The 26,466-nt window shown below is 51.2% G+C and overlaps 2 protein-coding genes across 2 annotated transcripts in view; both read right to left on the reverse strand.

Moving 5' to 3' along the window:
- Positions 1-382: 382 nt before the first annotated feature.
- Positions 383-5,520, reverse strand: TGOLN2 (trans-golgi network protein 2). Its single transcript, XM_058668335.1, has 4 exons — positions 5,475-5,520; positions 4,528-5,255; positions 2,267-2,350; positions 383-1,065 (listed from the first exon to the last, which is right to left on the reverse strand). The coding sequence occupies exons 1-4, from the start codon at positions 5,518-5,520 to the stop codon at positions 1,060-1,062; spliced, it is 864 nt and encodes a 287-aa protein (XP_058524318.1). The 3' UTR covers positions 383-1,059.
- A 7,025-nt stretch (positions 5,521-12,545) lies between these two features.
- TCF7L1 (transcription factor 7 like 1) overlaps positions 12,546-26,466 on the reverse strand; it is a 146,337-nt gene continuing 132,416 nt past the window's right edge. The window contains exons 5-12 of the mRNA XM_058667682.1: positions 17,197-17,329; positions 16,508-16,610; positions 16,252-16,335; positions 15,696-15,839; positions 14,989-15,148; positions 14,785-14,892; positions 13,748-13,823; positions 12,546-13,052 (exon numbers count right to left, since the gene is read on the reverse strand). Coding sequence (XP_058523665.1) covers positions 12,619-13,052; positions 13,748-13,823; positions 14,785-14,892; positions 14,989-15,148; positions 15,696-15,839; positions 16,252-16,335; positions 16,508-16,610; positions 17,197-17,329 — 1,242 coding nt within the window. The 3' untranslated portion in view covers positions 12,546-12,618. The remainder of the gene's footprint in view (positions 13,053-13,747; positions 13,824-14,784; positions 14,893-14,988; positions 15,149-15,695; positions 15,840-16,251; positions 16,336-16,507; positions 16,611-17,196; positions 17,330-26,466) is intronic.

A 26,466-nucleotide genomic window follows, 5' to 3' on the forward strand; every position in this document is an offset into this window, starting at 1 on the left:
GAGAAACATCTCTCTCTGGACTCCGCTTTATAGGACAGCCTTAAAAACTACAAAGAACAGTGTCATCCCAGGGTGACCTATGAGATCTCTTAAGTTGTAAAATAATCTCTAACATGGAATGAAGGAGGATTTTTTTTTTTTTACTAATTACCCTTGGCATCTTATATCAGATCTGAAGATCATTAAGATTAAGGGGAAATGATCACAGACTCCAGCTGGCAGCTAAATGTCTCTTTTGCCCACTTGAGGCAGCAAGGGGCAAAATGCAGTTGGGACACCCTCTGGAAAACCACTGACCCTAACTGAAACCCTCTCACAGCTTGCCTCGTTTCAAAGAGCTCCTATTGAGCACGGCCACAGGAATCAATAATCATAACCACACTTGCAAACAATGTGAGCAGCGGCTTTACTTTCAGAAACCTGAGGTTCAGTTTTACACTCAGTAAAGTGGGAGTTGATTCACTTTGTCTCAAGGAATATAAAACGTAAGAAAAACATGAAGAACGCAGGCTCAGCAGGCTAGCGTGTTTTTAGCCTGCTGTTTTGGTTTGCTGCTGAAGCCTCTGGAAGAACGACGCGGCCGAGGCAGCCTTCTGCCCATCAGCACCTCACCATCTCTTCGTTTTTCTTTTCTGGGGCACATCCCCCCAAGTAAGAGGCCTCAGTGGAAAAGCTCCTCCACCTGTAGACTGCTCCTAGGTGGGGAGGGCAATGCCACGGTCAAGGGCTTCCTTTATCACCAACTCAAGGCCCAAAGGAGGGATGGTCAGCAGCACTGCCTGCCAGGGATGGGGTCTCCCTCTGGTCACAGTCATGCTTCCACATGACCCTCCGCTCACACTCAGGAGGAAAGGGAGATACCAGCATAAATAAAGGGGGCACAGGAGAACAGCATCACCAAAGTGCAAGTGCCAAACCCCAATCAATCCCCCCCACCGCTGCCAGCCCAGACTCGCCACCAAGCCCCAGAGGACGATGTCTCCGAGGTCACAGGACTTTTCTCTTCATTTCTTGATTTAGAAACAAATCAGCAGGGAGGACAAGGTTCTTGAAGACCAGTCAGAGCTGAAACGAGAGACACAATCCGCTGGTACCACGCACCCCTTCTCAGGGGGACTCACAATACTCTGGCAATTTGGGAAAGAGGGAAGACATGACAGGAGCTGCAGTTCTGGGGGAAATTTCAGAATTAAGATAAACTGATCCACTGCCATATGAACAGCAATCAATTAAAATAAAAGAACATAAGATGATCTGTAAAGTCATTTTTGAATAGGAAGACACTTGACAGGGATCATGGGAATCCTGGCCTCTACAATGCACTCTACTGCATTGTTCTGACTGCATGTGTATTTTTTTCCCCCTAACTGAAAATCAGGGAAGAAAAAAGACCTTAAAATCTATTATCAGAGGGGAAGTAGCAAGCCAGAGCCAACTGTGAAGCTTACTGTTAGTTAAGTAAAAGCTAGTCAACGGTAGTTAGTAAAGATACCCTGAGCTGAGTGGCTTATTCCATAGCCACTATCAGCTGTGCAAGTCAACAGTGTCCCCGCAGGCAGGCTGCGAAGAATTTTTAGCTAGGCCACCCCGACTGGTCTTGGCCAATGTCCTCCCTGTTGCTCAACAGAAGGGAAAAGTGAGTAAGCACAAGTAGAAATGTGGGTGTTGGGGCTGGTGGGGCCACTCTTCCTGCTCCAACAGTTATTTCTGGGAGAATCCAGCTCAGCTTCTGCCGCTGTGGGGTGGCAAGCGCACGGACTGGCAGCACCTGGGCCCACTGCATGAACACAGGGCTGATCTGGGGACCCACAGGCCTGCGTGCTTCTGGGTTGATGTGTATCCAGGGGGTGCGGTTCTAGCCGCATCTGGCATCACTGTGGAATGGACATGTAGGAATGGGCTCCATTGCATACTTGGCGAGCCAGAGTTGGCTTTTATCATGATTGCCAAGGCGAGGGTCAGATGTCAGTGAAGTTTCTGAAGCACTGGTGTGATGCAGAAGCTCAGACCCAGGGTCTCGGACGCTGCTATCAGGCCCCGACTTGGCCGTCAACTTACAGTGGAACTTGAGGAAGATCACTCAGGCCCTGAACCAGCCTGTCCCCATGTTCCGTCACTGTGGAGTGCTTCTAGTTTTGGCATTGTAGGTGAGGTCCTTGGCACCAGCACCCACAGAGATGGCTGCTCTTGTCACCCCACATTCAGGTGCACTGCCAGATCCATCTGATCCTGCACTTCCCTCCCACGAGCCTGCCTCCTTCCTTACCTTCAGGTCCAAGCGCTGGTAGTCGCCGGCCTTGGGCCGCCGAGTGACTTTGGATCTTTTTCCTTCCAGGACAAAAGCAATAATCTGGGGAAAGGAAGAAGGAAATGATAAATGGGTGGTTCTGTTATGACAGTTCAATCTCTACAATCATCACCCATTTGTTAGGACTGTAGAGAGCACAGTTCGCCCAAAGAGGCCTATTCAAGTCATCAGGATTTTAACAAGGAGAGGGTCCATCACATTAGAATGTCTTACAGTACTTTTACAGGAGATGACAGGTGGAGGGAGGATGTTGTGAGCTCCAGCGTGTGCCCCTCTGAAGGATGTATTCAGAGTACTTAATCAGGGGGCAGGCAGCAGCCTGGCAGGTGCCAGCCAGGCTGCCCTCACTCCCCGTCAGCGTGTCCGGTGTGAATCTGGGCTCCAATTTGTGACTCCAGATCCCTGTTAAGACACACCCTGGGAGGCAGTGGCTCCCTGCTGCCATGTGGAAGAGCTGGAAGGGGTTCCAGCTCTGATATCAGCCTGGCCCAGTCTTGACCTAGTGAGGACATTTGGGAGTGAATCAGGAGATGGGAGCCCTCTCTGGCTCTCAAATAAGTTAAAAAAAGGTGGGGGGGGGCCTGGCATGATGGCTTAGTGGCTAAACCCTTGCCTTGCATGTGCTGGAATCCCATATGGGTGCCAGTTCATGTCTTGGTTGCTCCACTTTCCATCCAGCTCCCTGCTTGTGGCCTGGGAAAGCAGTGGAAAACCCAAAGCTTTGGGACCCTGCACCCACGTGGGAGACACAAAAGCAGCTCCTGGCTCCTGACTTCAGACTGGTTTAGCTCTGGCCGTTGCAGCCACTTGGGGAGTGAACTAGCAGATGGGAGATCTTTCTCTCTTGTCTCTCCTTCTCTCTGTAAACCTGACTTTCCAATAGATCTTCCATCTGCTGGTCCACTACCCAAGTGGCCGCAATGGTCAACTGCTTTCCCAGGCCACAAGCAGGGAGCTGGATGATAGTAGAGCTGCTAGAATATAAATCAGCAACCAAATGGGATCCCAGCACATGAAAGTTGAGGACTTTAGCCACTAGGCTACTGCGCCAAACCCAAGAATAAATAAATCTTTAAATTACTCAAAGATCTGCCAATTCTTCCCCAGAGCTCAGGGACACTCCCTTTTAAAACATCATAATCCATAATTATTTCTTAGCTACAAAGCACCCTTTTGGCCCATGCTTTGCTTCATCCAGAACTACACTCACTTTCTAATCACTCCCACTTTGCTTCTGAGGTTATTACTCTGCACGGCAAACACTTGGACATAGAAAACTGAATGCACATTTTTACTATAATGTTTTTTCCTCATTCTTTGTAAATCTTTGCTCTTTATTTTATTATTACATTTTAAGAGAGAAACAGAAATAGTTCTCTCTGTGGCTGTCCACTCTGCAGATGCCCACAATGGCCAGCACTGGGCAGGCGGAAGCAAGGAACCCGGAACTCCATCCGGGTCTCCCACACTGGTGGCAGGGACCCAAGGGATTCATCAACCACTACCTTCCAGGGTGCACATCAGCAGGAAAGGTGAGTGAAAGCAGAGCTGGGCCTTGAACCTGGACACTGGGACGTGGCACATAGTGTCCCGGGGGGACTGTGAACGGCTGTATAAAACGTCTGTCCCAATCCTTCATTCTTTACACTGAGGGCCTTAGGACCAAATGGAACTGAAAGCTCCCATTTTAACCAGACTATCGAAGCTGGCTTCCAAACTCTTAGGATTTAACAGGAAATGCAGTAATTTTGTCCTTGGGGTTGGTTGCTAAGGGTCACACAATATCACTTTCATGCCAAACCCTGACAAAAGAAAAGCTGTGGTCCTGTGGAATTTCTGGCTTTTCTTCTCCCTGTTGTTGATATCAAAGCCACAGTGACTGAAGTTGGTCCTTCTGCCCTGGGAGATGGAAGGTGGGAATTCAAGGAAGGGAGCCTGGCTCTGCTGCTCAGAGGCTGTGAGGGACCCAAGGCAGGATTCCGGGTGGAGATTTCCCCCATCAGGGCAGCGCCTAATCCTGAACCTACCTCGACAGCCAAGGGCACGCGGGAGGAAATGGACAACAGGAAGAAAACGTGTAATTTACGAGATCAGAGTCAAGATCCCTCACGGAGTCGTGAGGAAAAGCTGAAATTTGTCTGAAATAAATCTCCCGTGCTCACGGCCCCAGCCCAGGGGAGAGGAGAGCCCACCCCCTGCCCCGGGGAAGTGTCCCGCACCTTGCGCTTGTTGTGATAGGCGATGTAGAGCACGGCCACCAGAATGGCTGCAGTCACCAGGTAGGCGAAGAAGTGGCTGCTCTCGGCGCTCGCATTGACGGCAGTGTTCGGGAAAACCTCCTCCACCTCCCTGTTCCCGGGTTCCAGCAGCGAGCCGTCGCGGGGCTCCCCGGAGGCAGGGCCCCGCACCTTCTCCTCCTGCAGCGGGGAGTCCTCCTCCTGCAACAGCTCCGCGTCCTCGGCCTTGGCCTCCCCCTCCTCATCGTCGTCGTCTGAGAACTTCTCTTCCCCCTGCTGCTCGGCCTGGGAGGCAGGCTGCGGGGTCGTGGCTTGCTCAGCCTGGGGGCCGCCGGTCGTGGGAGCGGGGCTCGAGTTGGGGTGGCTTCTTGCTGCTGCGGTCGTTTTCTTCGTCGTGGGCTGCTGTGACACCGAGGTGCTCGCGCTCTGCGGGGTCGCTTTTGGGGTGTTCACCTGTGAGCTGCCGATGGCAGCAGAGCTTGTTTTCGCCAAGGACTGTGTCGTGACCTGGGAGGCTGGCTCCGCGTTGTTAGAATTCGTTCTGTTAGAACTTGTGTCCGGTTCATTCTGAGTCTGATTATTGGGGTGAGCCGGTTCTGCAGGGTTCTCGTCGGCAGGAGGAGAATCTGGAGCCGAGCTCTGCGAAATCAAAGCGGGATTCCCGGACTCTGCTCCTACAGAAGGGTTTTCTGCATTCTCATTCTCAACTCCTGAAAGAAGAGAAATCAGTTAGGCTCTGACCGCCCAGTTCGGGGACAGCAGACGCCTCCGAACAGGAACTGAGGAGAGACCAGAAACCACAGCGTGCTGGCGGACGGACGGTGGCGAGCGCCAGGCGGGGGAGAGCGGGGACAAGCGAGCCCAGACCGCGGAGGGCCGCGCAGTCCCGGGGGGCGCGGGTGCACTGGGCGGGAGGAAGGGGGTCTTACCGGCCACTGCGACGCCCAGCAGGACCAGCACGACCAGGAACCGCATCCTGCACGCACCGTCCTTCCGCTTTCTGCCGCTCTCGCGAGAGCCGCGCTCGGGGCGCCCTCCCCGGAGCCACGCCTCTCGCTGCGCGCGCCTCGGGGCGGCCTCGGGGATATCGGCGGTTCCGGTGGGGCAGGCCCGCCCTGCTCCTCCTGGTGACTGTCCCCGTGGCAGCTTATTTGCTTCTCTTCCCCTCGCCGGAGGTCGCCAGGCCCCGCACCTGTTCCCCCTGGCTTTCCGGTGCGCCCGCAGTGTGAGGATGCGCTGGTCTTACCCCTCTGGGAACAAATCCAGCCCATCCATCACCTTCGTCCCGAGACACCCCCATCATGAGATTGTACAAGTAGAAAATAAAACCTTAGTCCCACCCTTCTGGAGTAATCTGTTTATGTTTGCCCTGCAAATATGCAATGTTTTTAATTAGGCAATACTAGAACATTCTTTGTTTAATTCAAAATATTTATTTGAAAGACAGAGAAAGGTCTTATAGCCAATGGTTCACTCCCCAAATACTGTGCCAGCCAGGGTTGAGACAGGCTGGACAGGACACCAGGAACAGGCCAGAACTCCCACTGGGTGATAGGGTCCCAAGGACACAGTCCACTTACTACCTCCAGGGTGCAAATCAGCAGGCAGCTGGACTTGGAAGCAGACCTGGGGCCTGCGCCGGCACACTCCGATAAGGGATGAACTGACAAGTGATAGTAACCACCAAATGTGTGGTCTAGTAATTGTACATTCTAATGACTGAAAAATCAAAACATGATTTTAAAAGAAAAAACATAAGAAATTATTCATATAAATATATATAGATACACACACATATGTGTGTGTGTGTGTGTGTGTGTGTGTGTGTGTGTTTACTTGAAAGAGTTACGGAGAGATGGAGAGAGGCCTTCCATCTGCTGGTTCACTCCCCAGATGGCCACAGTGGCCTGGGCTGGGCTGGTCAGAAGCTGGTAAACCAGGAGTTTCTTCATATGGGCGCAGGAGCTTGTGGCTTTGGGCCATCCTCCATGCTTTCCCAGGTGCATTCGCAGGGGACAACACCTGAAGTGGAGCACTTGCCAGAGATGGCAGCTTAACCCACTGTGTCACAACACCAGCACCCTGCAGACGGTTTTTTTTTTTTTTTTTTTTAATATTTGGCTTCTAACTTTATGGAGCATGTGTTCTACTGGGCATATGAATATTAAATTGTGTATCTGTGTGTGAAATATACAGAAACTAGGGCCCGGCGGCGTGGCCTAAAGTCCTCGCCTTGAACAAGCTGGGATCCCATATGGGCGCCAGTTCTAGTTCTGGCAGCTCCACTTCCCATCCAGCTCCCTGCTTGTGGCCTGGGAAAGCAGTTGAGCACGGCCCAATGCCTTGGGAGCCTGCACCCCTGTGGGAGACCCGGCAGAAATTTCTGACTCTTGGCTTCAGATCAGCTCAGCTCTGGCTGTTATGGCCATTTGGGGAGTGAATCAGAGGATGGAAAACCTTCTTTCTATCTCTCCTTCTCTTTGTAAAATCTGCCTTTCCAATATAAAAACGAACAAACAAACAAACAAACAAAAAAACCCACAGCAAAGAAAAAACCTTCTCACACACACACTCAAGACTGTAATTGAAAAAAAAAAAAAAAAGAAATCTTAATGCGAATTGCTCCGGAACCGGTCTCTGACTAAAGGAAGTGAATTGCTGAACTCAAAAGAAAATTCTCTCTACTTCCTCTAAATGCATGTTTGACTAACATTTAAGGATGTTGGTTTAGTGAGGGTGTGTGGGAGGAGGTGGGAGAAGGAGAATGGCAAATTATTAAGCCTGACCTGGTGTCCACATCACGAGGTAGGAGAGCAAAGAATCCAGGACCTGTGGGCCACGCCCAGGGTTTTGTATTCTATCTTAACAGTAATGGGAAGCTTGCCAAAAGGCTTAAGTAGGAGAGAGATCTAACCAGAGTTAGGGATTTTTGAATAACTACTCTGGGAAGGAAAAGCCGATGTGAAAGTTCATTAGTCAGACCACTGCACTAGACCAAGTCGTTCTAGTGTCGGGACAGTGAGATGGGAGGGAAGCGACTAGATGTGAGGATGGTGTTGTGGCACTGTGGGTTAGGCCACCATCTGTAATGCAGTCATCCCATATGGGCACCAACTGAGAAGACGGAAAATCCCTCTCTGTAATTGTGACTTTACAATAAATATGTAAATATTCTGGAGAATATTTAGGTAATAGAAGTATTCAGGAGGAATCAATGCAGATGACCTCCTAAATACTCTGTGGAAATCAAAAGGGTTTTGAAAAAATAGATCATACAGCGAAAAATATTGATTTATGTATAAAAGTTGTGAAGATAGAGGAAGACACACAGAGAGAGAGAGAGAGCTGCTGGTTTACTCTCCAGATGGCTGCGGGGGCCAAGGCTGGGCAAGCCGGAACCAGGAGCCTGGAGCTTCATTCAAACCTCCCAAGCTTTTGGACATCCTCCGGTTCTTTCCCAGGTGCATTAGCAGGGATCTGGGTCAGAAGCAGAGCAGCTGAGACTTGAACTGGCGCCCATGGGAGATGTGGCACTGCAGGGAGTAACTCAACATGCAGTTTACGCCAGAGTCAGTCTCAGGATTTCGAGTGTCAGGAACATGTGCATTTCCTGTAGGTTTCGTAGCAGTCATTACAGCCCAATCAGTGTAATAGCTGTTCATTTGTCCCTGTAAAAGTGAAGAATTTTAGGTCCAGTGAGGCAGCTAGCGGCTAAAGTCCTCAACTTGCACGCGCCGGGATCCCATAAAGGCGCTGGTTCTAATCCCAATGGTCCTACTTCCCATCCAGCTCCCTGCTCTTGGCCTGGGAAAGCAGTCGAGGACGGCCCAAAGCCTTGGGACCCTGCACCCACGTGGGTGACCCAGAAGAGGCTCCAGGCACCGGCTTCGGAGCGGCTCAGCTCAGGCCGTTGGGGCCGACTGGGGAGTGAATCAACTGACAGAAGATCTTCCTCTCTGACTCTTCTCCTCTCTATATATCTGATTTTCCAATAAAAATAAAATCTTAAAAAAAATGAAGGATTTCTCAGAGAACTGCTTGAGATCTTGTTAATCACTTCTCCCCAAAAGAAAAAAGACAGCAATATGCACTTGAAAATATACCTAGTGTCATTAGGATTAGGGAATGCAAACCACCATCACGATGAGGTGTCTGTCCGTGCCCACAAGGATGGCTGCAACAATAAAGAATAACGCTGAGGAGGATGAGGAGGAATTGAAACCCTCACACAGTGCTCACAGGGATGTAAAATGATGCAACTGCTGTGAAAAAATTCAACGTAAGGGTAGGTGTTGTGGTGCTGTGGGTTAAGCTACAGCTTGCAATGCTGGCGTCCCCGATTAGAATACCTAGTGTGAGTCCTAGCTATTCTATTTTCAAATCCAGCTTCCTGCTGTCACACCTGGAACTCAGCAGGTGACGACTTGAGAAGTTGTATTCCTGTTTACTCATGTGGGAGATCCATATGGAGTTCCTGGCTCCGGGCTTCAGCCCGGCCCAGTCTTGCCTGTTACAGGGTGTGGGGAGTGAACTAGGAAATGGAAGATCTGTCTCTTTCTGTCCCTCTGAGTGTTACTTTGCCTCTTAAACCGATCCCTTTTTAAAAGAAGAGATTAAGGGCCCAGCATGGTGGCCTAGCGGCTAAAGTCCTCGCCTTGAACGCCCCGGGATCCCATATGGGCGCCGGTTCTAATCCCGGCAGCTCCACTTCCCATCCAGCTCCCTGCCTGTGGCCTGGGAAAGCAGTTGAGGATGGCCCAATGCATTGGGACACTGTACCCGCATGGGAGACCTGGAAGAGGTTCCAGGTTCCCGGCATCGGATCGGCGCGCACCGGCCCGTTGCGGCTCACTTGGGGAGTGAATCATCGGACGGAAGATCTTCCTCTCTGTCTCTCCTCCTCTCTGTATATCTGGCTGCAATAAAATGAATAAATCTTTAAAAAAAAAAAAAAAAAAAAAAAGAAGAGATTAAGCACAGAGTTGCTGTGTAATCCAGCCAGTCCACGGCCCAGTTATATACTCCAAGGAACTGAAAATAGGGACTCCAACGTCACACTTGTGACTGTTCATGGTTGCCTCATTACAACAATCAAACAGGTGGAAATCACACATGTAACAACAAACAAAAATGTGACTTGGACACCCGAAGTGAATTCTTACACTTTGCCATGCTTTTGACACCATGTTGAATGGGCATTCAGTTTTCTCATGTGAGAACTAAGGCTGTCATCCTTGTCTGGTCTCGAGTCCTCCACCTTGTCCCAGTTCCTCAATGCCGGCTGACTCGTACAGCCACCTAACGACGGGACAAAAGCAAACAGGCCAAAGTTCAGGCAATAGAAACTTTAACGGCTCCTGAGCCCAGGTGGTCATGGTCTGGCTTAGGGGTGATTAAGGACAGCCCAGCATCTACTGTGGGGGCCACTGTTCCGTCACAGTGGGCACTTGCTGGTGCTGCATCCACCAACTACAACTCCCTGCAGGAGACCTGCTCAGGGAATGTCCTGAACCCCAAGAAAGGCTTGGGAGCACAGGACTGTCTCCGTCTCTTACTGCCTGCCCACTGGTCCTGTGCAGGTGCCCCTGCCAGCCTGCCTGGTCCTAGTGAGTAGGTGGGCATGCAGCTCTCTTCTGTGTAAGCCCTATAGCTTTTGGTGTTTCACCTGCTCTCGTCCTCACCTGACCCACACACCTGAGCTCTTCCTCTTTCCTCATTAAGGCTCTAAAGGAGTGGCTATCTAGTTGCAATAAACTAGATAGAGGTCAGAATGTGTCTCAACCTTTTGGTTATGATCAAGTGTAGACACAGGTCAGATAAAACCACAAGGGCAGCTGCCAGTACAAACAAGTTTCCTGTGAGGACATCTGGTCACCCTGGGGGTGCTGGAGCCATGTGATGGGATGCATTGTGGGGAGGGCATGCCATTGCTGTAAACATTCAAGATGCAGTCCACCGGAGCGTCAGCAGGAGCAGAGGGAGGGCTTGGAGCCCCTCTGCGGACAGAGTGTGAATTCACGGCAGAATTCACAAAATATACAACTCTTTTGTTGAGCAACAAGGTATTGTGCCATAAGTGATAGTGCATGTTGTAATGTGGAAGAACCCTAAAACATGCTCAGTGAAAACAGCCAGGCACAAAGGTCAAACTGTGTTGAACCACTTACATGAGGTGTCTGGAACAGGCAAATTATAGCAGGTGCACTGGAGGTCCCAGGGACTGGGGAATGGGAAGTTATTATTTAATGGGCATTGTTTCTTCTCTTTTCTCTCTCTTCCTTCCTCTTTTCCTCCCCTCCTTTTTTTTGTTAAAAAGATTTATTTATTTATGTATTTGCTATTTTTAAAAAATTTATTTTTAATTTTTATTGGAAAGTCAGATATACAGAGACAGAGAGGAAGATCCTCCATCTATTGATTCACTCCAGAAGTGGCCTCAACGGCTGGAACTGAGTCTATCCAAAGCCAGGGGCCGTTTGCCTCTTTCAGGTCTCCCATGTGGGTGCAGGGTTCCAAGGCTTTGGGCTGTCCTCAACCACTTTTTCAGGCCACAAGCAGGGAGCAGGATGGGAAGCAGGGTCTGCTGGGATTAGAACTAGCGCCCATATGGGATCTTGGTGCCTGCAAGGTGAGGACTTTAGCCACTAGGCTACCGTGCCAGGCCCTTCTCCCCCACCCCTTTTAAAGATGTAATTACTTTTATTCAAAAGGTTGGGGCAGAGTCTTTCATCTGCTGGTTTATTCCCCACACGGCTGCGACAGAGCTGATCTGATCCAAAGCCAGGATTCTTGCAGGTTTCTGATGAGGGTGCAGGCGCGCCAGAACTTGGGCCATTTTCTGCTGTATTCCCAGGCTATAAGCAGAGAGCTGGATTGGAAGCAGAGGAGCCAGACAACTAGGGCTGGTTCAGGCTAAAGCCAGGAGGCTGGAACTCCATCCAGAAAGGGGGAAAGCCGCTGGGCCATTCTCTGCCGCATTCCCAAGCAGGTGTGAAAGCAGGGAGCTTAACTTGCATAGGCACATCTTCTTTTCCCCTCCAACAAGGGGCCTTGCAATGGAGAACGTGGCTTTGACACATCAAAAGCACTAAAGAAACATTCAGAAGGGATCTTGCCACTGCAGTTTTATTTTGTGAAAATAACCAACTGGGGGTTTAAATTGCTCCAAAAACCATAAAAACAAAACGAAATACACATGGAAGAAGCATGTGAGGTGAGGGGCCAGGGAGGAGGGTCCTTAGAGCTTTGGCAGATTGTGCTAGCACTGACCCCAGTGACAGGAACCGGGCCCTGGAGCCAGGGCCTGCCTGCCACGCAGGGACTGTGAGGGGTGGATCTTGACAGGTAAGAAAAAGGGCAGGGCGGGGTGGACACAGACTTCTTCACTGAGGAAGTGGCAGGCACGTTGAGTCCCTTTAAATGTGGTGGGGACGGGGGGGCCGGTTCAGAGGACCTCCCTCCACACCGAAAGTTGGGGGCTGGTAGGCTGGGGGCCCACCAAGGGAGCAGGGATGCTGGTGGACATCAACCAGGCCAAGATATCTTCTCACAAGGTGACGGCCTCATACCGGGCAGAGGACAAGAAAAGACATGGCAGAGAGGTGCCTGGTGCTGGGGAAACGCCAAGGCAGGAATCCAGGAAGAGGTGCCAGGCTAGAAACCGCAGCGTCGGCCAACGTGCTCATGGAGGTGGGGAAGCCGAGGCCGGGTGCGGGGGAGAGGAAGAGGAGGCGGGGAGAAGAGAAGGAGGTAGAGAGGAGGGGTCTTCTGCCCAGGCCCGTCCACCACTGCATGCACAGGAAGAGTAATGCACTACTTCTCAGTTCTCTCGCTCGTAACAATTTTTTTTTTGTTGTTTTGTTTTGTTTTTTAAAAAAGCCTTGAGATTCAGCTACTGGTTACATCTACAAAGTGCAAAGTGCTGCTGTTACCAGCCACTTTGCACAACAGTCCAGGGTGGTCAAATATTGACCAATAAAGTTTCCTTTTTTTTTTTCTTCTGAATCATTACTACTCGATGAGTCACTTGACAGCCTGCATAGGTCAGGTCAGGAGTCAGGGTAGGGGACAGCTTTAATGGGCAGACTTGGTGACCAAGGAGAGAGGCTGGGCCTGGAGCACGGGCAGGGTCTGGTGGGCATGGAGTGTGGCCGGGAAGGACGGGGGAGAGGTCAGCAGAGTGGTGGGCATGGACCCTAGCGGAAGGGGCCGGGACAGGAGGGGAGGCTGGCTGCCCATTGGGCCCGAGGAGGTGGCTGCGGCCTTGGCCGACAGGAAGGCAGCCGAGTGCAGGGCCAGCTGGGCCCGGGTCTCCGGCTTGGTGGTGAGGGACAGGGGCTGTGCCTGCTCGGAGTGGGTGGCAGCAGGGGCGGCTGGGGAGGCCAGGGCTGCCGAGGGGGTGGCAGGGGAGTCCAACATGCTGCCGTGGGAGGAGGCTGGGCTGTCACAGGGCTTCTCCGGGGGCAGGTACTGGACACACGGCTTCTTGCTCTTGGAGGCCAGGGCACCTGGGAGGGAAATGTACAGGACAGGGTGTGAGAGGCAGGGGAGGGGCAGAAGCAGAGGTACACACGTCCAGTGGGCCCTGCATGCACAGCTCCATGTGCAAGGACCCAACCAACCAAATACTAATGTTTGCAACAAGTCAAAACACCCACCGCATTTCGTCTGAACATGTGCTTGCTTTTCCTAGTCATTATTACCTAAACCACATACCGACTCTCTACATAAGGTGTCATGCTAGGGATCGCCAGTCACCCAAAGGTGCATGAAGTCTATGGGGAGATGGCAGTTCTATATAGATACTCTGGCATAGCCACATCCTGCAGAGATGCCCAGAGCGACTGTCCCTTGGAGATATCAGAATTCTTATGGGAAGGACTGAAGATTATTTCCATGTCCCTTTGGGTCCTAGAAAACCAAGAACTTGGAGAAGGAGCAAGGCCCCAAAACTGGCCAACCGGACAGCCCATGGATGGCTGATGGGAGGGAAGACAGCTCGATCGGCCACACCAGCCATCATCTCCCTTTGATAGATTAGCTCCACTCGATCTGCTGTAAAACCTCTGGCATGTGGTGCCCGAAGAGAGTAGCTCTTTCTGGAGCTCCCCGAACCATTCCAGGGAAGCCCAGACACAGCACACAGGCAGGGGGCAGCTGGGATGCCAGCAAGGGATGAAACAGATGGGGCCCCTCGACTCACCCTCTGCCTCTTGGACTTGCTGCTGCGTCTGGGCCTGGGACAGCTGCTTTTCTCGCTTCCTCTTCTTTTTCTTACCCTAGGAAACACAGCCAGAAGGAGAGTTCAACTGGGGTGAGAGGACAACCGCCCCTGTCCCCGCCAAGACCAGAGATGGGACAACGTCCCTACTGCTCCCCGACCCCCAGGAGGATGTCAGAGGGTGGGATTACATTCCATGAGGGGCTGGGGGACCAGAAGGAGGCACACTGAGGGTGCCTCCCCACACCCCCATCCCACAGCTGTCTCTTCTCTCTCTCAGGGCTGTCTAGGCACTTCTGGCTGTTTTTTCCATTTCTCTTTTTAAAAAAGAGATTTTTGATCTTTGAGGAGCCTCCTAGGGTCCTCGTAAATGCAGTTACAAATCCTCATAACCCGAGGAAAAAAGCAAGTAAAGACATGTGCGTAGCAGCCTGCCTGGTTCAGTGTTTACAGTCACGCCGCCAGACGTGCAGTCAGTGGCCTGAAAGCCGCAGGTCAGGAGCTTGTAGCGCTGGGGCGGTGCTGTGTCCCATACTAGGGAACCAAAGGCAGGGTGTGGCTCACATGGGCAGAGCCTCCCTGTTGGCTGCCTGGACTCACATGCCTGTGTGACTTCTAAACAAAGATGGACATCTTCCTGGCCTTAGGAGTCCTCCCTAAAGGCAGTGACTTGGGGCCAGTGTCGTATCACAGTAGGTGAAGCCACCACTCATGATTTAAGTGTCCTGTAGTGGAAAATGGTTCGAATTCTGGCTGCTCTGCTTCTGGTCTATCTGGGCTCCTGCTACCCACGTGAGAGACCAGGATGGAGTCCCAACCTCCTGGCCCAAGCGTTGCAGCCACTTGGAGGGTAGCCAATGAATGAGAAATCTCCTTTTTGTGTCACTCAGCTTTTCCAATAAATACAGTGACAATTAAAAAACAAACAAAAACCTACACAGCTGCTTCCCCTGCCCCCCGCCTCTTGTAGATGTTGCTGCTGGGGTCTGTGGATCCCCCTGCCCGGAGCAGGTGCTTACGTAGTTGTCCCGGGCCGACCAGGTCGGGTAGAGCTGGGAGTGAAGCTGCCGCTCCTTCCTGGCCAGCTCATAGTACTTGGCTTGTTCTTCTCGAGATAAGTTGTGCCACTGAGGGAGACAGGGTGAGAGGTAGAGCCGTGAGGACAGGGGGTGGTGATGCCAAGTCTAATTGTAGGGGGAGAAGGGGGCAGGTGCAGGCCTGACCTTCCGTCCCAGGATCTGGTTGATGGCCGCGCTCTCCTTCAGGGTACACTCGGCCACCACCTTGGCCCTCATCTCCTTCATATACAACATGAAGGCGTTCAGAGGCTTCTTCACATGCGGTTTCTTCTCCTCTTCCTTCTTCACTGTAACAGGGGACTTCCTGGGAAGGCATATGGCTGTGGGTCAGCAGGGCCAGCTGGCAACCCCGCTGGGCAAGCCCTGCCTCTCCCTGGGGCCGTCAGAGCATGGCCAGAGCATGGTAGGAGCTGAGGAGCTCAGAGGCTAAGGGTTCCCGACCTGCTAATGCCCCTGCAGCGCTATCTCTTGCAGGTGCACTTGACAGTGGGGTCAAAAGCAGTGTGGAGGATGTGGAGGGTCTTGGGCCTGAGCTGGCAGAGGGCTCAGCTAGAAGTTTCTGAGGCCATGAGGCCTGGCTTTGGCTCCTCCCTGCTCTGTTGTCTCTCCTGCATGGCCTTCCCAGAGCACACGCTCTCTCCTGGGCTGCTCAGTGGCAGGTGTCCACAAGGCAGGGAGGTAGCAGCAGCTTGCAGGGATTCTCCCTCCATCCTGGAAAGCCCTCCTTGCTGAGACAGGTGATGCATGAGGACACCCCTGAGAAGAGGGCAGTCTGCCCAGTCCAAGGGGCCAATGCTTGAGGGGCCATGGCTGCCTTCCACCAATCCCATCCCCAGCTGCCGCTCACTTACACGCTCACCGCGGGGCTCAGGCTCGGGGCTGCTGGCTCCTGCTTGACGATGGGGGAGACGATGGCAGGGTGGGGGATCCCTGAGGTGGGCAGGCCAGGATGGGCGGGAGCCACCATGTGTGGGGAGAACCGACTGGAGACCAGGCTGTGTGCAGGAGGAGACAAGTGACAACACAGGTGCAGGCTGAGAGGCTGCGATCTGCTGCTCCGACCCCACACATCCATACACAGGGCCCCTCCGTCTGGTGCTGGCAGCAAGGAGGAGGGAAAACCACAGAGGCAGGGGACTCCGGGCCTAGTGGGGGATCCTGCGGTGTGTCTGCTTCTCCAGGTCACGAGAGGTGTAGGGGTCAGGCAGAGCTGGCCCTGGGGACCGAGCTCCCCTGGAACTGCCTCCTCGCCTGACATCAACTCAGGAGCGTGTATCGACCCATCCTAACCTCGAGCTTCCATGGAGGAGAAGGAAGGAGCCCAGTCCCTCCCCACTCACTGCCAGGGAAAGACTGGTTTGCCAGCAAGCACTCGCCAAACCCACAGCTCGAGGCTCCAGCACTTACCTGGACATGGAGGCATTCATGGCGAGGGCGGGGTAAGGGTGCCGGAAGCCGGCAGGAGGGAGTGAGTACATGGGCTGTCCTTGCCTGTGAGGGTCAGGGGGGCAAGAAGCCCTGAGTCAGCCCGGGAGGCCAAAGAGATGGGTTGGAAGAAAGGAAGGTGGCGGGGTCAGGGGCAGGAAGCAGGCAGGGAATGCTGGGTGGGAGCAGGGAGGACAGGGTGCTAGGCCCAGGGCAACAAGGGCTGCGGGTTCCTTACTGTGGGACGAGCCAGCCGAGGGGATGGGGGATCTGTCCGACAGCACCCGGGGACAGTGGGTAATACGGTGACAGCTCGGATGGGTGTGGGGGCCGGGGGATTCCTGCATCCAAAGAAAGAAAGGTGTCAGCCTGCCCCCTCTCCTGACCACAGTGCCTTAAGTACCTCCACTGGGAGAGGAAGGGCCTTCCCTACACCTCTCACGCTGAGCCTGAAAGGTCGCCCCCTCTCACTGGCAACAACCCTGGCTAGTCCAATAAGGATGCATACAGGGACATTTCCTCTGGCCATACAGACTCCATCCTCAGAGGCAGAAAATCCAAGATACATGAAGACCCAGGCTACCATCCAGAACTTTCTAGAAAACCTGGCCTATCCATGGAGAAATAACAGCCAGCTCAGCCTTACTACTCTGCAGCTCTACCAACAAGCCTGGTTCAACTGACGACTCTGTGGGAACACATCTGGTTCAGGGTGCAGGTGTTGGTTTAAGGAGGCACAGTCTGCAGCTGGACCCCTGCTGAATTCCGTATCATCCTCATGGTAACCCCACAGTGTGGAAGACACCACAAAGATGCCGTGACTGGGCGAGACCATGACACTCCTGAGAGGTGGAGGGATGGTTTGAACGTAGGGCCATTTGCATCCATCCCTGCCCTGTGTGCAGGCTGTCACTGCAGGCGACTCACCTGTCTTTGGATCAATATCCGGGGAGAGATGTGCAGGGGGGGAGCCGGGGGAGAAGTGGTCATTGCTGTAGGTGATGAGTGGGGTCAACGGGTGCATGTGATGTGGGTGCTGCACGACAGGAACTTTATTGGACTGCAAGACACAGAGGAAAAAAAAAAGATTAGGCATTGTTGCCGAGGGAGACGGGGAAGGCCAGTCCATTGTTCCTTGCTGGAATGATGTGTGCCAGGTATTTTCCATGCTTCATTCCAGTCGTTTCTTCAAATAGCCCTGGGAGGAAGGCGGTGGACTACACAGCATAGAAGGAAAAGCACGCAACAGGTGCATGAGGTGCATGCCCATCATCCAACCTTCCTATCCATATCCCTGCCTCCACACACACCATGTGGTGTGAAAGGCTTACAGGCTGCTGAGTGGCACGCTGCGCTGTGTCATGTCAGTGTGGGAACGCTGAGTGTGCAGTTTGCAAATAACCTTCACGGGAGTAAAGGCTGGCAGGTTCCAGCCTAAGGCTGGTCTGGAGCAGTGGGGGAGAGGCCCCCATCGCATATCTTGGAATTGTAGTCATGGTCAGGCTTCACAGACCATGTCCAATGTCTTGCAGACTTAATTACTGCATTTCACTGACAATAACACCAAATGTAGGTAGTGCCATTATTATATGTAACTACCAAGAAGGAAAAAAATAACCAGCATATCATGAATGATTTTTTGTTTGTTTTTTAAAGTTCTATTTCTTTGCGACCAGTGTTGTGGTGTAGGCCATAAAGCTGCCAACTGTGGGCCTGATACAATTGCTCAGGGGCTAAATCCTCACCTTGCACCCGCCAGGATCCCATATGGGAGCCTGTTTGTGCTCCTGTTACTCCACTTCCCATCCAGCTCCCTGCTTGTGGCCTGGGAAAGCAGAAGAGGGTGGCCCCAAGCCTTGGGACCCTGCACACATGTGGGAGGTCCAGAAGAAGCTCCTGGCACCAAAACTTCTCAGACATATTAATTAGGTGGGAGCATGATTGATGGAGCAGCAGCTTGGGACTTAGAGCAGCATGCACATGTAGGATACTGGTAGCTTAATTTCCTGCACTGCAATGCCACCACTCATGGTTGTCTCCCAAATGCAGAAATGCTAAATGGGAATAACATGCATATTCTAGAATTGGTAGGCTGAAATAACTAAAAATATATATATATATATATGTGTGTGTGTAGATATATTTCATTTTTATTGGAAAGACAGATCAAATAGAGAGAAGGAGACAGAGGGAAGAAAGATCTTCCATTCGCTAGTTTGCTGCCCACGTGGCTGCAATGGCCAGAGCTGAGCCAATTCAAAGCTAGGGGCCAGGAGCTTCTTCCGGATCTCCCAGAAGGGCACAGGGCCCCAAGGCTTTGGGCCATCCTCCACTGCTTTCCCAGGCCACAAGCAGGGAGTTGGATGGGAAGTGGAGCAGCCAGGACACAAACTAGCACCCATATGGGATCCAGGCATTGCAAAGTGAGTATTCAGTCATTGAGCCATCATGCTGGGCTCAACTCTTTCTATTTATTTATTTATTTAACATAATTCAGGTCCTCCAATTGAGCAGGGACCCAATCACTGATGCCATCCCCACTGCTGCCTGGGCTTTGCAATGGCAAAAAGGCTGGAGGAGGGAATAGAACTCAGGTACTCTGGTGTTCTCACAAGCATCTTAAGGGCAAGATGCCCACCCCAACTCCAACCTAGCAAAGGACTATACCTATCCTCATGTAGTTAAACTATATAGTCTCAGACACACGATATGCAACAGCAAAACTGGGCTTTCTTTTAGCTCCTCTAGGTTCAAGAAGCCAAGGTATTTTCTCTTGCACTACCAGCTTCCCAAAAGCCTAATCAAAACTTATCTATCACAAAGAAAAATGAGTTAAGGGTGGCAAAGATACCAGTTAAAAGCAAGATTTACAGGCCTGGCACAATGGCTTAATGGCTGAATCCTCACTTTGCAAGTGTTGAAATCCCCATGGGCATTAATTCATGTCCCAGTTGCTCGGCTTCCCATCCAGCTCCCTGCTTGTGGCCTGGGAAAGCAGTGGAGGACGGCCCAATGCTTTGGGATCCTGCATCTGTGTAAGAGATCTGGAAGAAGCTCCTGGCTCCCTGATTCAGATCAGCCCAGCTCTGGTCATTGCGGCCATTTGGGGAGAGAATCAGCAAATGGTCCTCCACAAAATCTGATCTGCCTTTCCAATAAATATGGATAAATCTTTAGGAAAAAAAAAAAAGACTTAAAAATGGTGATTTAGAGGTGGCCCAAGAGCTTGAACACCCATCAGCTGTCTTTCTGCTTGAATTTTTCACCCCACAGGGGCCCTCTTGGTGCTCACCACAGAAGCCCAGGCCTAGGTACTCGGGCTGACAATGGTTTGCTTCATCTTCAGCGTAGCTTGTAGAGGCAGAGCCCTGACTGCCCATAACCACTAGGTGGTGCTGGCGTGCAGCTGGGCCCTGCTCCGGGCAATGGATCTCACTCAAGGGCCCCAACATTTGAGGTAGTGTAATAAATCAAAAGTTATTTTCTTACTGTTCCTCTTACTGTCTTTACTCTTCACTTATTGGTTTTTGAAGGCAAGAGGATTAAAGATAATTTTAAGATCATATTTCTAAGAACCTGGTGCATCTAAATGATGCAATTAGTTTTCCTGGAAACACAGATTAAGCAGTGATATTTTTTTAATTTTTAATTTTTATTTATTTATTCAAAGATTTTATTGTTATTGGAAAGCCGGATATACAGAGAGGAGGAGAGACAGAGAGGAAGATCTTCCATCTGATGATTCACTCCCCAAGCGAGCCGCAACGGGCCGGTACGCGCCGATCCGATGCTGGGAACCAGGAACCTCCTCCAGGTCTCCCACACGGGTGCAGGGTCCCAAGGCCCTGGGCCGTCCTCAACTGCCTTCTCAGGCCACAAGCAGGGAGCTGGATGGGAAGTGGAGCTGCCGGGATTAGAACCGGCGCCCATATGGGATCCCGGGGCGTTCAAGGCGAGGACTTTAGCCACTAGGCCACGCCGCCGGGCCCTAATTTATCTTTACATAGTTGCGGTAAAAAGGTTCAGGGGCTATAGGGAGGTGGGTAAGACTATTATGTCTATATTGTTCCCTTCTTGTATCTGAAGTAAAGGGGGATATTGAGGGAGACACCCCACCCAGTTTCCCACCCACCCCAGGTCCCAGATGTGGGGCATGCTCTGAGATCCTTGCTCAAGTGGTTTTAATAGTAGCAGTGATTTTTTAAAAAAAGATTTATTTATTTTTATTGGAAAGTCAGATATAGAGAGAAGAGGAGAGACAGAGAGGAAGATCTTCCATCTGATGATTCACTCCCCAAGTGAACGCAATGGCCGTTGCTGCGCCAATCCGAAGCCGGGAACCAGGAACTTCTTCCAGGTTTCCCTCACGGGTGCAGGGTCCCAAAGCATTGGGCTGTCCTTGACTGCTTTCCCAGGCCACAAGCAGGGAGCTGGATGGGAAGTGGAGCTGCCAGGATTAGAACCTGCGCCCACATGGGATCCTGGTGCATTCAAGGTAAGGACTTTAGCCACTAGCTACCTTGCCAGGCCCCCCTTTAGTCTTCAAGATGCGTAGTCAAGATCAAATGGGAGGCAACTCCAGACAGCTCCTCTGAAGACTCCACAGCCACCCCGCTACACCACACCCCAGTGAGAAGCCCAAGCTCTGCTTGCCCGAGCAACCCTTCCAGGTCACCTGGCCACTCCCTGTCTTCTCTTCCATCCCGAATTCAAGATCAGAAGTATATAGGTTTACAGCTCTGGAAAAGATGAGCCATAACTCTTAAAGTCCTCGCCTTGAACATACCATGATCCCACCTCCCATTCAGCTCTCTGTCTGTAGCCCGGGAAAGCAATCACAGACAGCCCAAAGCCTTGGGACCCTGCACCCATGTGGGAGACTTGGAGGAGGCTCTGGGCTCCCGCTTTGGAATGGCTTAGCTCCGGCCACTGTGGCCGCTTGGGGAGTGAATCAACGGACGGAGGATCTTCCTCTCTGTCTCTCCTCCTCTCTGTGTATCTGCCTTTCCAATAACAATAAATAAATCTTTCTTAAAAAAAAAAAAAAAAAGTCATAGACCTGACAGACGGCCCATGATGGATGCTCAGAGCTTCCACATGCTGCTAACTGCACCTGATTTTACATACGTAAGAACTTTTATCCACACTCAATGTTGTGCCTCGTTTTGGAAACAATCTTGTCTTTGGAGAGATGGTGGGCAGAGATGCTGTTAAGAGACTATGCCTAGGTCCAGCGCGACAGCGTAGTGGTTAAAGTCCTCGCCTTGAATGCACCAGGATCCCATACGGGCGCCAGTTCTAATCCCAGCTCCCTGCTTGTGGCCTGAGAAAGCAGTTGAGGATGACCCAAGGCCTTGGGACCCTGCACCCGCATGGGAGACCTGGAAGAAGTTCCTGGTTCCCGGCTTCGGATCGGTGCAGCACTGGCCGTTGCGGCCACTTGGGGAGTGAACCATTGGACGGAAGATCTTCTTCTCTGTATATCCACCTTTCCAATAAAAATAAATAAATCTTATAAAAAACAATTAAAAGAGACTATGCCATATGTATGGTTTGTGGCAGAGGGGGCGGAGACGAGGACGACAGTAGACCTGAAAACCCCTGCACACTCACCCATTCAGATCTTCGTGGAGTGCCACCCCAGGGCAGGGAGGGCTGAAATCTGAAGTGGTCAGACGAGCTGCAGCTGGCCCAGGGACTTCCAGCTCCAGCTGCAGACTGCTGCTCGCCTGCCTACTGCCAGAGACAGGTGACACCTGAGCCTGCAGCCCATTCCTGATCACACAAATCCAGCCGAAGTCAATGCCAGTCTTGTTTAGGCTCTTGCACTATTTGTTTATGCTTTTTGAAAAAATTAATTTACATTCCCAACAATGGTGTGCAGGATTTTCTTTCCCCAGGGCTGCCGGGATTAGAACTGGCGCCCGTATGGGATCCTGGCACATGCAAGGCGAGATCTTTAACTGCTAGTCGGCTGCACCGGGACCTTTGTTTATGCTCTTAGTAGCAGCATTTTTTTTTAATCAGAAGTTTGTTGCAGAAATCTTTCCAAGCTTCTTGTCCATTTCCTTAGAGGGTTAGTTTAGTTAAAATGTAGTAACCTATACGTGCAACTAGCAGGGCTTTGGTTAAGCTGCAGCTTGCTGAACCATGCTGAAAACCAAAAATACATGAAGTTCCTGTTTCCTGCACTGAGAATCCTTGTTTTCTGTTCTTTCTTCTTTTTTTTTTAAAGATTTATTTTTATTTTTTATTGGAAAGTCAGATATACAGAGAGAAGAGACCGAGGGGAAGATCTTCCATCCAATGATTCACTCCCCAAGTGACCACAACGGCCGGTGCTGCACCAGTCTGAAGCCAGGAGCCCAGAGCCTCTTCTGGGTCTCCCACGCAGGTGCAGGGTCCCAAGGTTTTGGACTGTCCTCGCCTGCTTTCCCAGGTCACAAGCAGGGAGCCAGATGGGAAGCAGGGCCACCAGGATTAGAGTCTGTGCCCATATGGGATCCTGGCGTGTGCAAGGTGAGGACTTTAGCCAATAAGCTACTGCGCCAGGCCCTTCTGTTCTTTCTTTTTTTTTTTTTCTTTTTATTTTAAAGGTAGAGTTGGGGGGTGGGGGAGAGAGAGAAAGTATGTGTGTGTAAGGGCAGGATCTTCCATCCACTGGTTCACCCCTGAAATGGTATTAACAGTAGGGGCTGGGCCAGTTTGCAGCCAGGAGCCTGGAAGTCCATCTGGGTCTCCCATGGGGATGGCACTGGCCCAAGAATCTGGGTCACCTGCTGCTTTCCCAGGCACATTAGCAGCAAGCAGTACTGGCCTCAAGATGGCGCTCATTTGGGATGCCAGCACTACAGGTGCTAACTTCATACATTCCCCATCAAGATGTTGTCTCTTTCTGCCCCCAATACACTCACCATGCCATATAATGAAGATTAATTCCTTCCTCAAGCTTTTAGAGTAAAGCAGATCTCTGGCACCATCCCAACTTCCTGCTGGAGAACTTTCTATGTGTGCATCCCACTCCAGGTCCTCTATGCTCTGACCTGAGTGCTCCACCAACACATCTCGTTGCACGAGTCCTGTCTTTCCTACCTACAGAGAAGCCACCAAGCATTCCAAGGGAGTTACCTTATTTCCTGAGTCTTCTCTTTTTTTAATCTTCCTCCTACGCCTTCCTCACTAGATTCTTCCCCATCTCCTGGCTTCTAACCACCCCCACCTCCATGCCTTTCTTAAAATATTCCAGAGAGAGCTGGCTGTTGCGGAAAGCAAGGCTGAGAGGCCCACAGACAGTAAAAGCTGAAGCACAGAGTTCAAAGTTGGGAGAAGGGAATCCCCCGCTCACACACCAACATTTGGCCCACCCTTTGCTCACAGATAGCACGTTAAAGACAGAGCATGCCCTCTTTGCCGATTTTGTCATCTAACAAGACAAGGACATCTAACAAAAATCTCCTGTGCAGAATTCTCCTCTCTCAAGAGCAGTGGAACCTCACAGTTTTAGAGTCTTGGGGGGAATGTGAACCGACAGTCGGCCAGTTGAAGGCACGGAGGCTGACAGGGCACAAAGAAACCCAAACAATCGGGCTTCCAGTGACACGCTGAGCTGGACCACACTGTGCACACTCAGATCACCATGGCGAACAGACAGTTCTGCCCCTGTGGTGTGCCCCTCCCTGGGTCAGGTCTGCCCGAGGCAGCAATCAATGCAGACCCATCTCTGTGTGCTTATATTCCACGGACAGCAGACGAGGCAAGCAGGGGACCCTGGAACAAACTTCAAAAAGTTCATGGAAAACGGATTTTTTTTTTTTTTTTTTAAGTTTTAAACAAGGAGAAGTTTACACTGATATAAAACAATCTGAAATCTATGCTTTTTTAAAATGCATTTTTTTTCACGAGCTTTTTGATTAAATGGCGAAAAGCACTAGAGTGGAGAATTAAGTCAGGGAGGCAAGCAGGAGAGATGCACGGTGGGGCAGGCCTCTCCCACCCCGTCAGAGTTCCCGTCCCCCTACTTCCAACCTAGTGTCTTGGGAAAGCATACCCCTGAAGCCTGCAGGTGATGGCTCAAGAACCTGGGATCCAGATGCCCACATGGGAAACCCCCCAGGGAGTTTGGGGCTCCTGGCTTTGGCTTGGTTAAGTCACAGCTGTTTTGAGCATTTGAGAAATGAACCAGCAGATGGCAGCTCTCTACCTCTGTCTTTCAAATAAGATGAAAACATTAAACAAATGTGAAAAGAGAGAAGCCTGGGGTTACACTGTAGGCAGGATGACCAAAGGTCACAGAGAGAACATGACTTTTCAATAAATCTCCAGAGGAGGCCTGGAGCTCCTGGAGCAGGAGGAACACTGGTGCAGAACGGCCAGCAAGGTGCAGGAACTGCAGGGAGGCTGGGGGCTGGAGCAGAGAGGAGCAAGATCTGCCTTAGTGTGTGGGCACACACTTCCTGCAGGCAGGGTGCTGCGGGCTCTGAGAGATGAGGAGATAAGCCTATTCCTGTAGCACAGATACAGACAATGCAGGGAACTGGAATGTGCCCTCAGGTCCCACGGCCCTGTGCAGGCGCCGATAGGCAGGGCTTTGCAAAGTGGACTGAGCAAACCTCTTCTTATCACAACGCCCCCTTGCAAAGTGTCAATTGTGGTGAAGAATGGCAAACAGGAATGCTAAGGGCACCTCGGCTTCTGATCCTTTGGCACTAGTTTCTCCTCCATTCCCCATTTTTAAAAATCACACACACACACACACACACACACACACTTGAGAGGCAGAGAGGAGAGAGCTGCCATCTACTGCTTCACTCCCAACAATGTTTCCAAGCTACTCTCCAATGATTTCTACACTTGCTCAACTCACTTGGACTCCAAGAACAATCCTACTCGTGCTGCTGCTACAGGTGCTGGAGCGTGCAGTCACTGCACACAGCGACACTGCTCACACCTGCGGCGATCCAGCACTTCTGTTGGAACATCATCAAGCCTGGATGTTGCCAAGCCTGCAGGTCTTAATATTTTTTTGTTCTGGAATTACTATAGGTCTTTTTTTAATTTTTAAATCTTGTTCTCTTTTTAAAAGGTTTATTTATTCGAAAGGTAGAGCTACAGGAAGAGAGCGCTCATCTGTTGGTTTACTCCCCAAATGGCTCCAACAGCTAGAGCTGGGCCAGGCCAAAGCCAGCAGCCTGCAGTTGGCAGGGACACAGGTACTTGGACCACCTTCTGTTGCTTTCTCAGACTCATCAGCAGGGAGCCAGACCAGAAGTGGAGCTTGAACTGGCGTTCATGTGGGATGCTGGCGTTGCACACAGCAGCTTAATCTCCTGTGCCATAATACCAGTCCCACTTGCTCTCTTTTTAAAAACTGTATCTTACAACATGCCTTTAGTCCCCTTCTTCCTCTGATTTCCCAAAAGGCAGCCATTATTTCCACTTTTCCCTTAAAGCGATATAAATCTTATAATTCATTTTATAACTTTTAAGTATAGATCCTTTATAGAGATCTGACACCAGTTTTACCTGAATAGACTTGAAACCTGTGTTAATAACTATATTATCTATTTACATGCACTTATATAGTAATAATTCATGGCCACTCAAATCTGAAAAATAACACAAAACTGACAAATGGCTAAACCGAGTGTAGTTTATGTAATAAAGTCCTCAATCAAGACCAAGAACACCTAACAACACACACGGGGCTCAACTGCATCTTGATAAATGGAAGCCAGACTCAAGAGTTTAGGGGATGCATGATTTCACTTCTACAATATTCTGGAAAGGGCAAAAACCACAGGGATAGAAAACAGGTTAGGAGTCGTTCAGGATGGGGGCCACAGGGGCGCTGCCAAAAGGGCACAGGAGAATCGGAAGGGGCACCAGAGCTTGTCTTGGGATGGACTGTGTGGTAGGGCTAATCCCCAGCAGGCTAGGATGTGACTGTATCCACACTGGGTATTAACTCAGAGTGAGGACACCAGAGTGAGCTCTCAGCCCATCTGACTTGTGTCCCACTAAGACAAGGAAATGTGGACATACACAGGGAAGCCCAGGGATACCCATGTCCTAAGGAAACAGCATGTGGCGGCACAGCATGTGGCCGTCTGCCAGACAGGAGAGGGCTCGGGAGATACACCTGCTGATGCTTGCTCATGGAGGCCTAGCTTCCAGAAGAATGAGACAGTAAATGTCTGA

This window comes from Ochotona princeps, chromosome 8 (genome assembly GCF_030435755.1).
Source record: "Ochotona princeps isolate mOchPri1 chromosome 8, mOchPri1.hap1, whole genome shotgun sequence".
NCBI lineage: Eukaryota > Metazoa > Chordata > Mammalia > Lagomorpha > Ochotonidae > Ochotona > Ochotona princeps.

What these genes read in the sequence shown, in the direction of transcription:
- TGOLN2 (XM_058668335.1), bottom strand. Translation starts at nt 5,520, where the DNA reads ATGCGGTTCCTGGTCGTGCTGGTCCTGCTGGGCGTCGCAGTGGCCG. An exon ending in GCTGGGCGTCGCAGTGGCCG is followed by an intron (nt 5,256 to 5,474) that starts GTAAGACCCCCT and finishes CTCTTCTTTCAG; the next exon opens with GAGTTGAGAATGAGAATGCA. An exon ending in CCTATCACAACAAGCGCAAG is followed by an intron (nt 2,351 to 4,527) that starts GTGCGGGACACT and finishes TCCTTTCCCCAG; the next exon opens with ATTATTGCTTTTGTCCTGGA.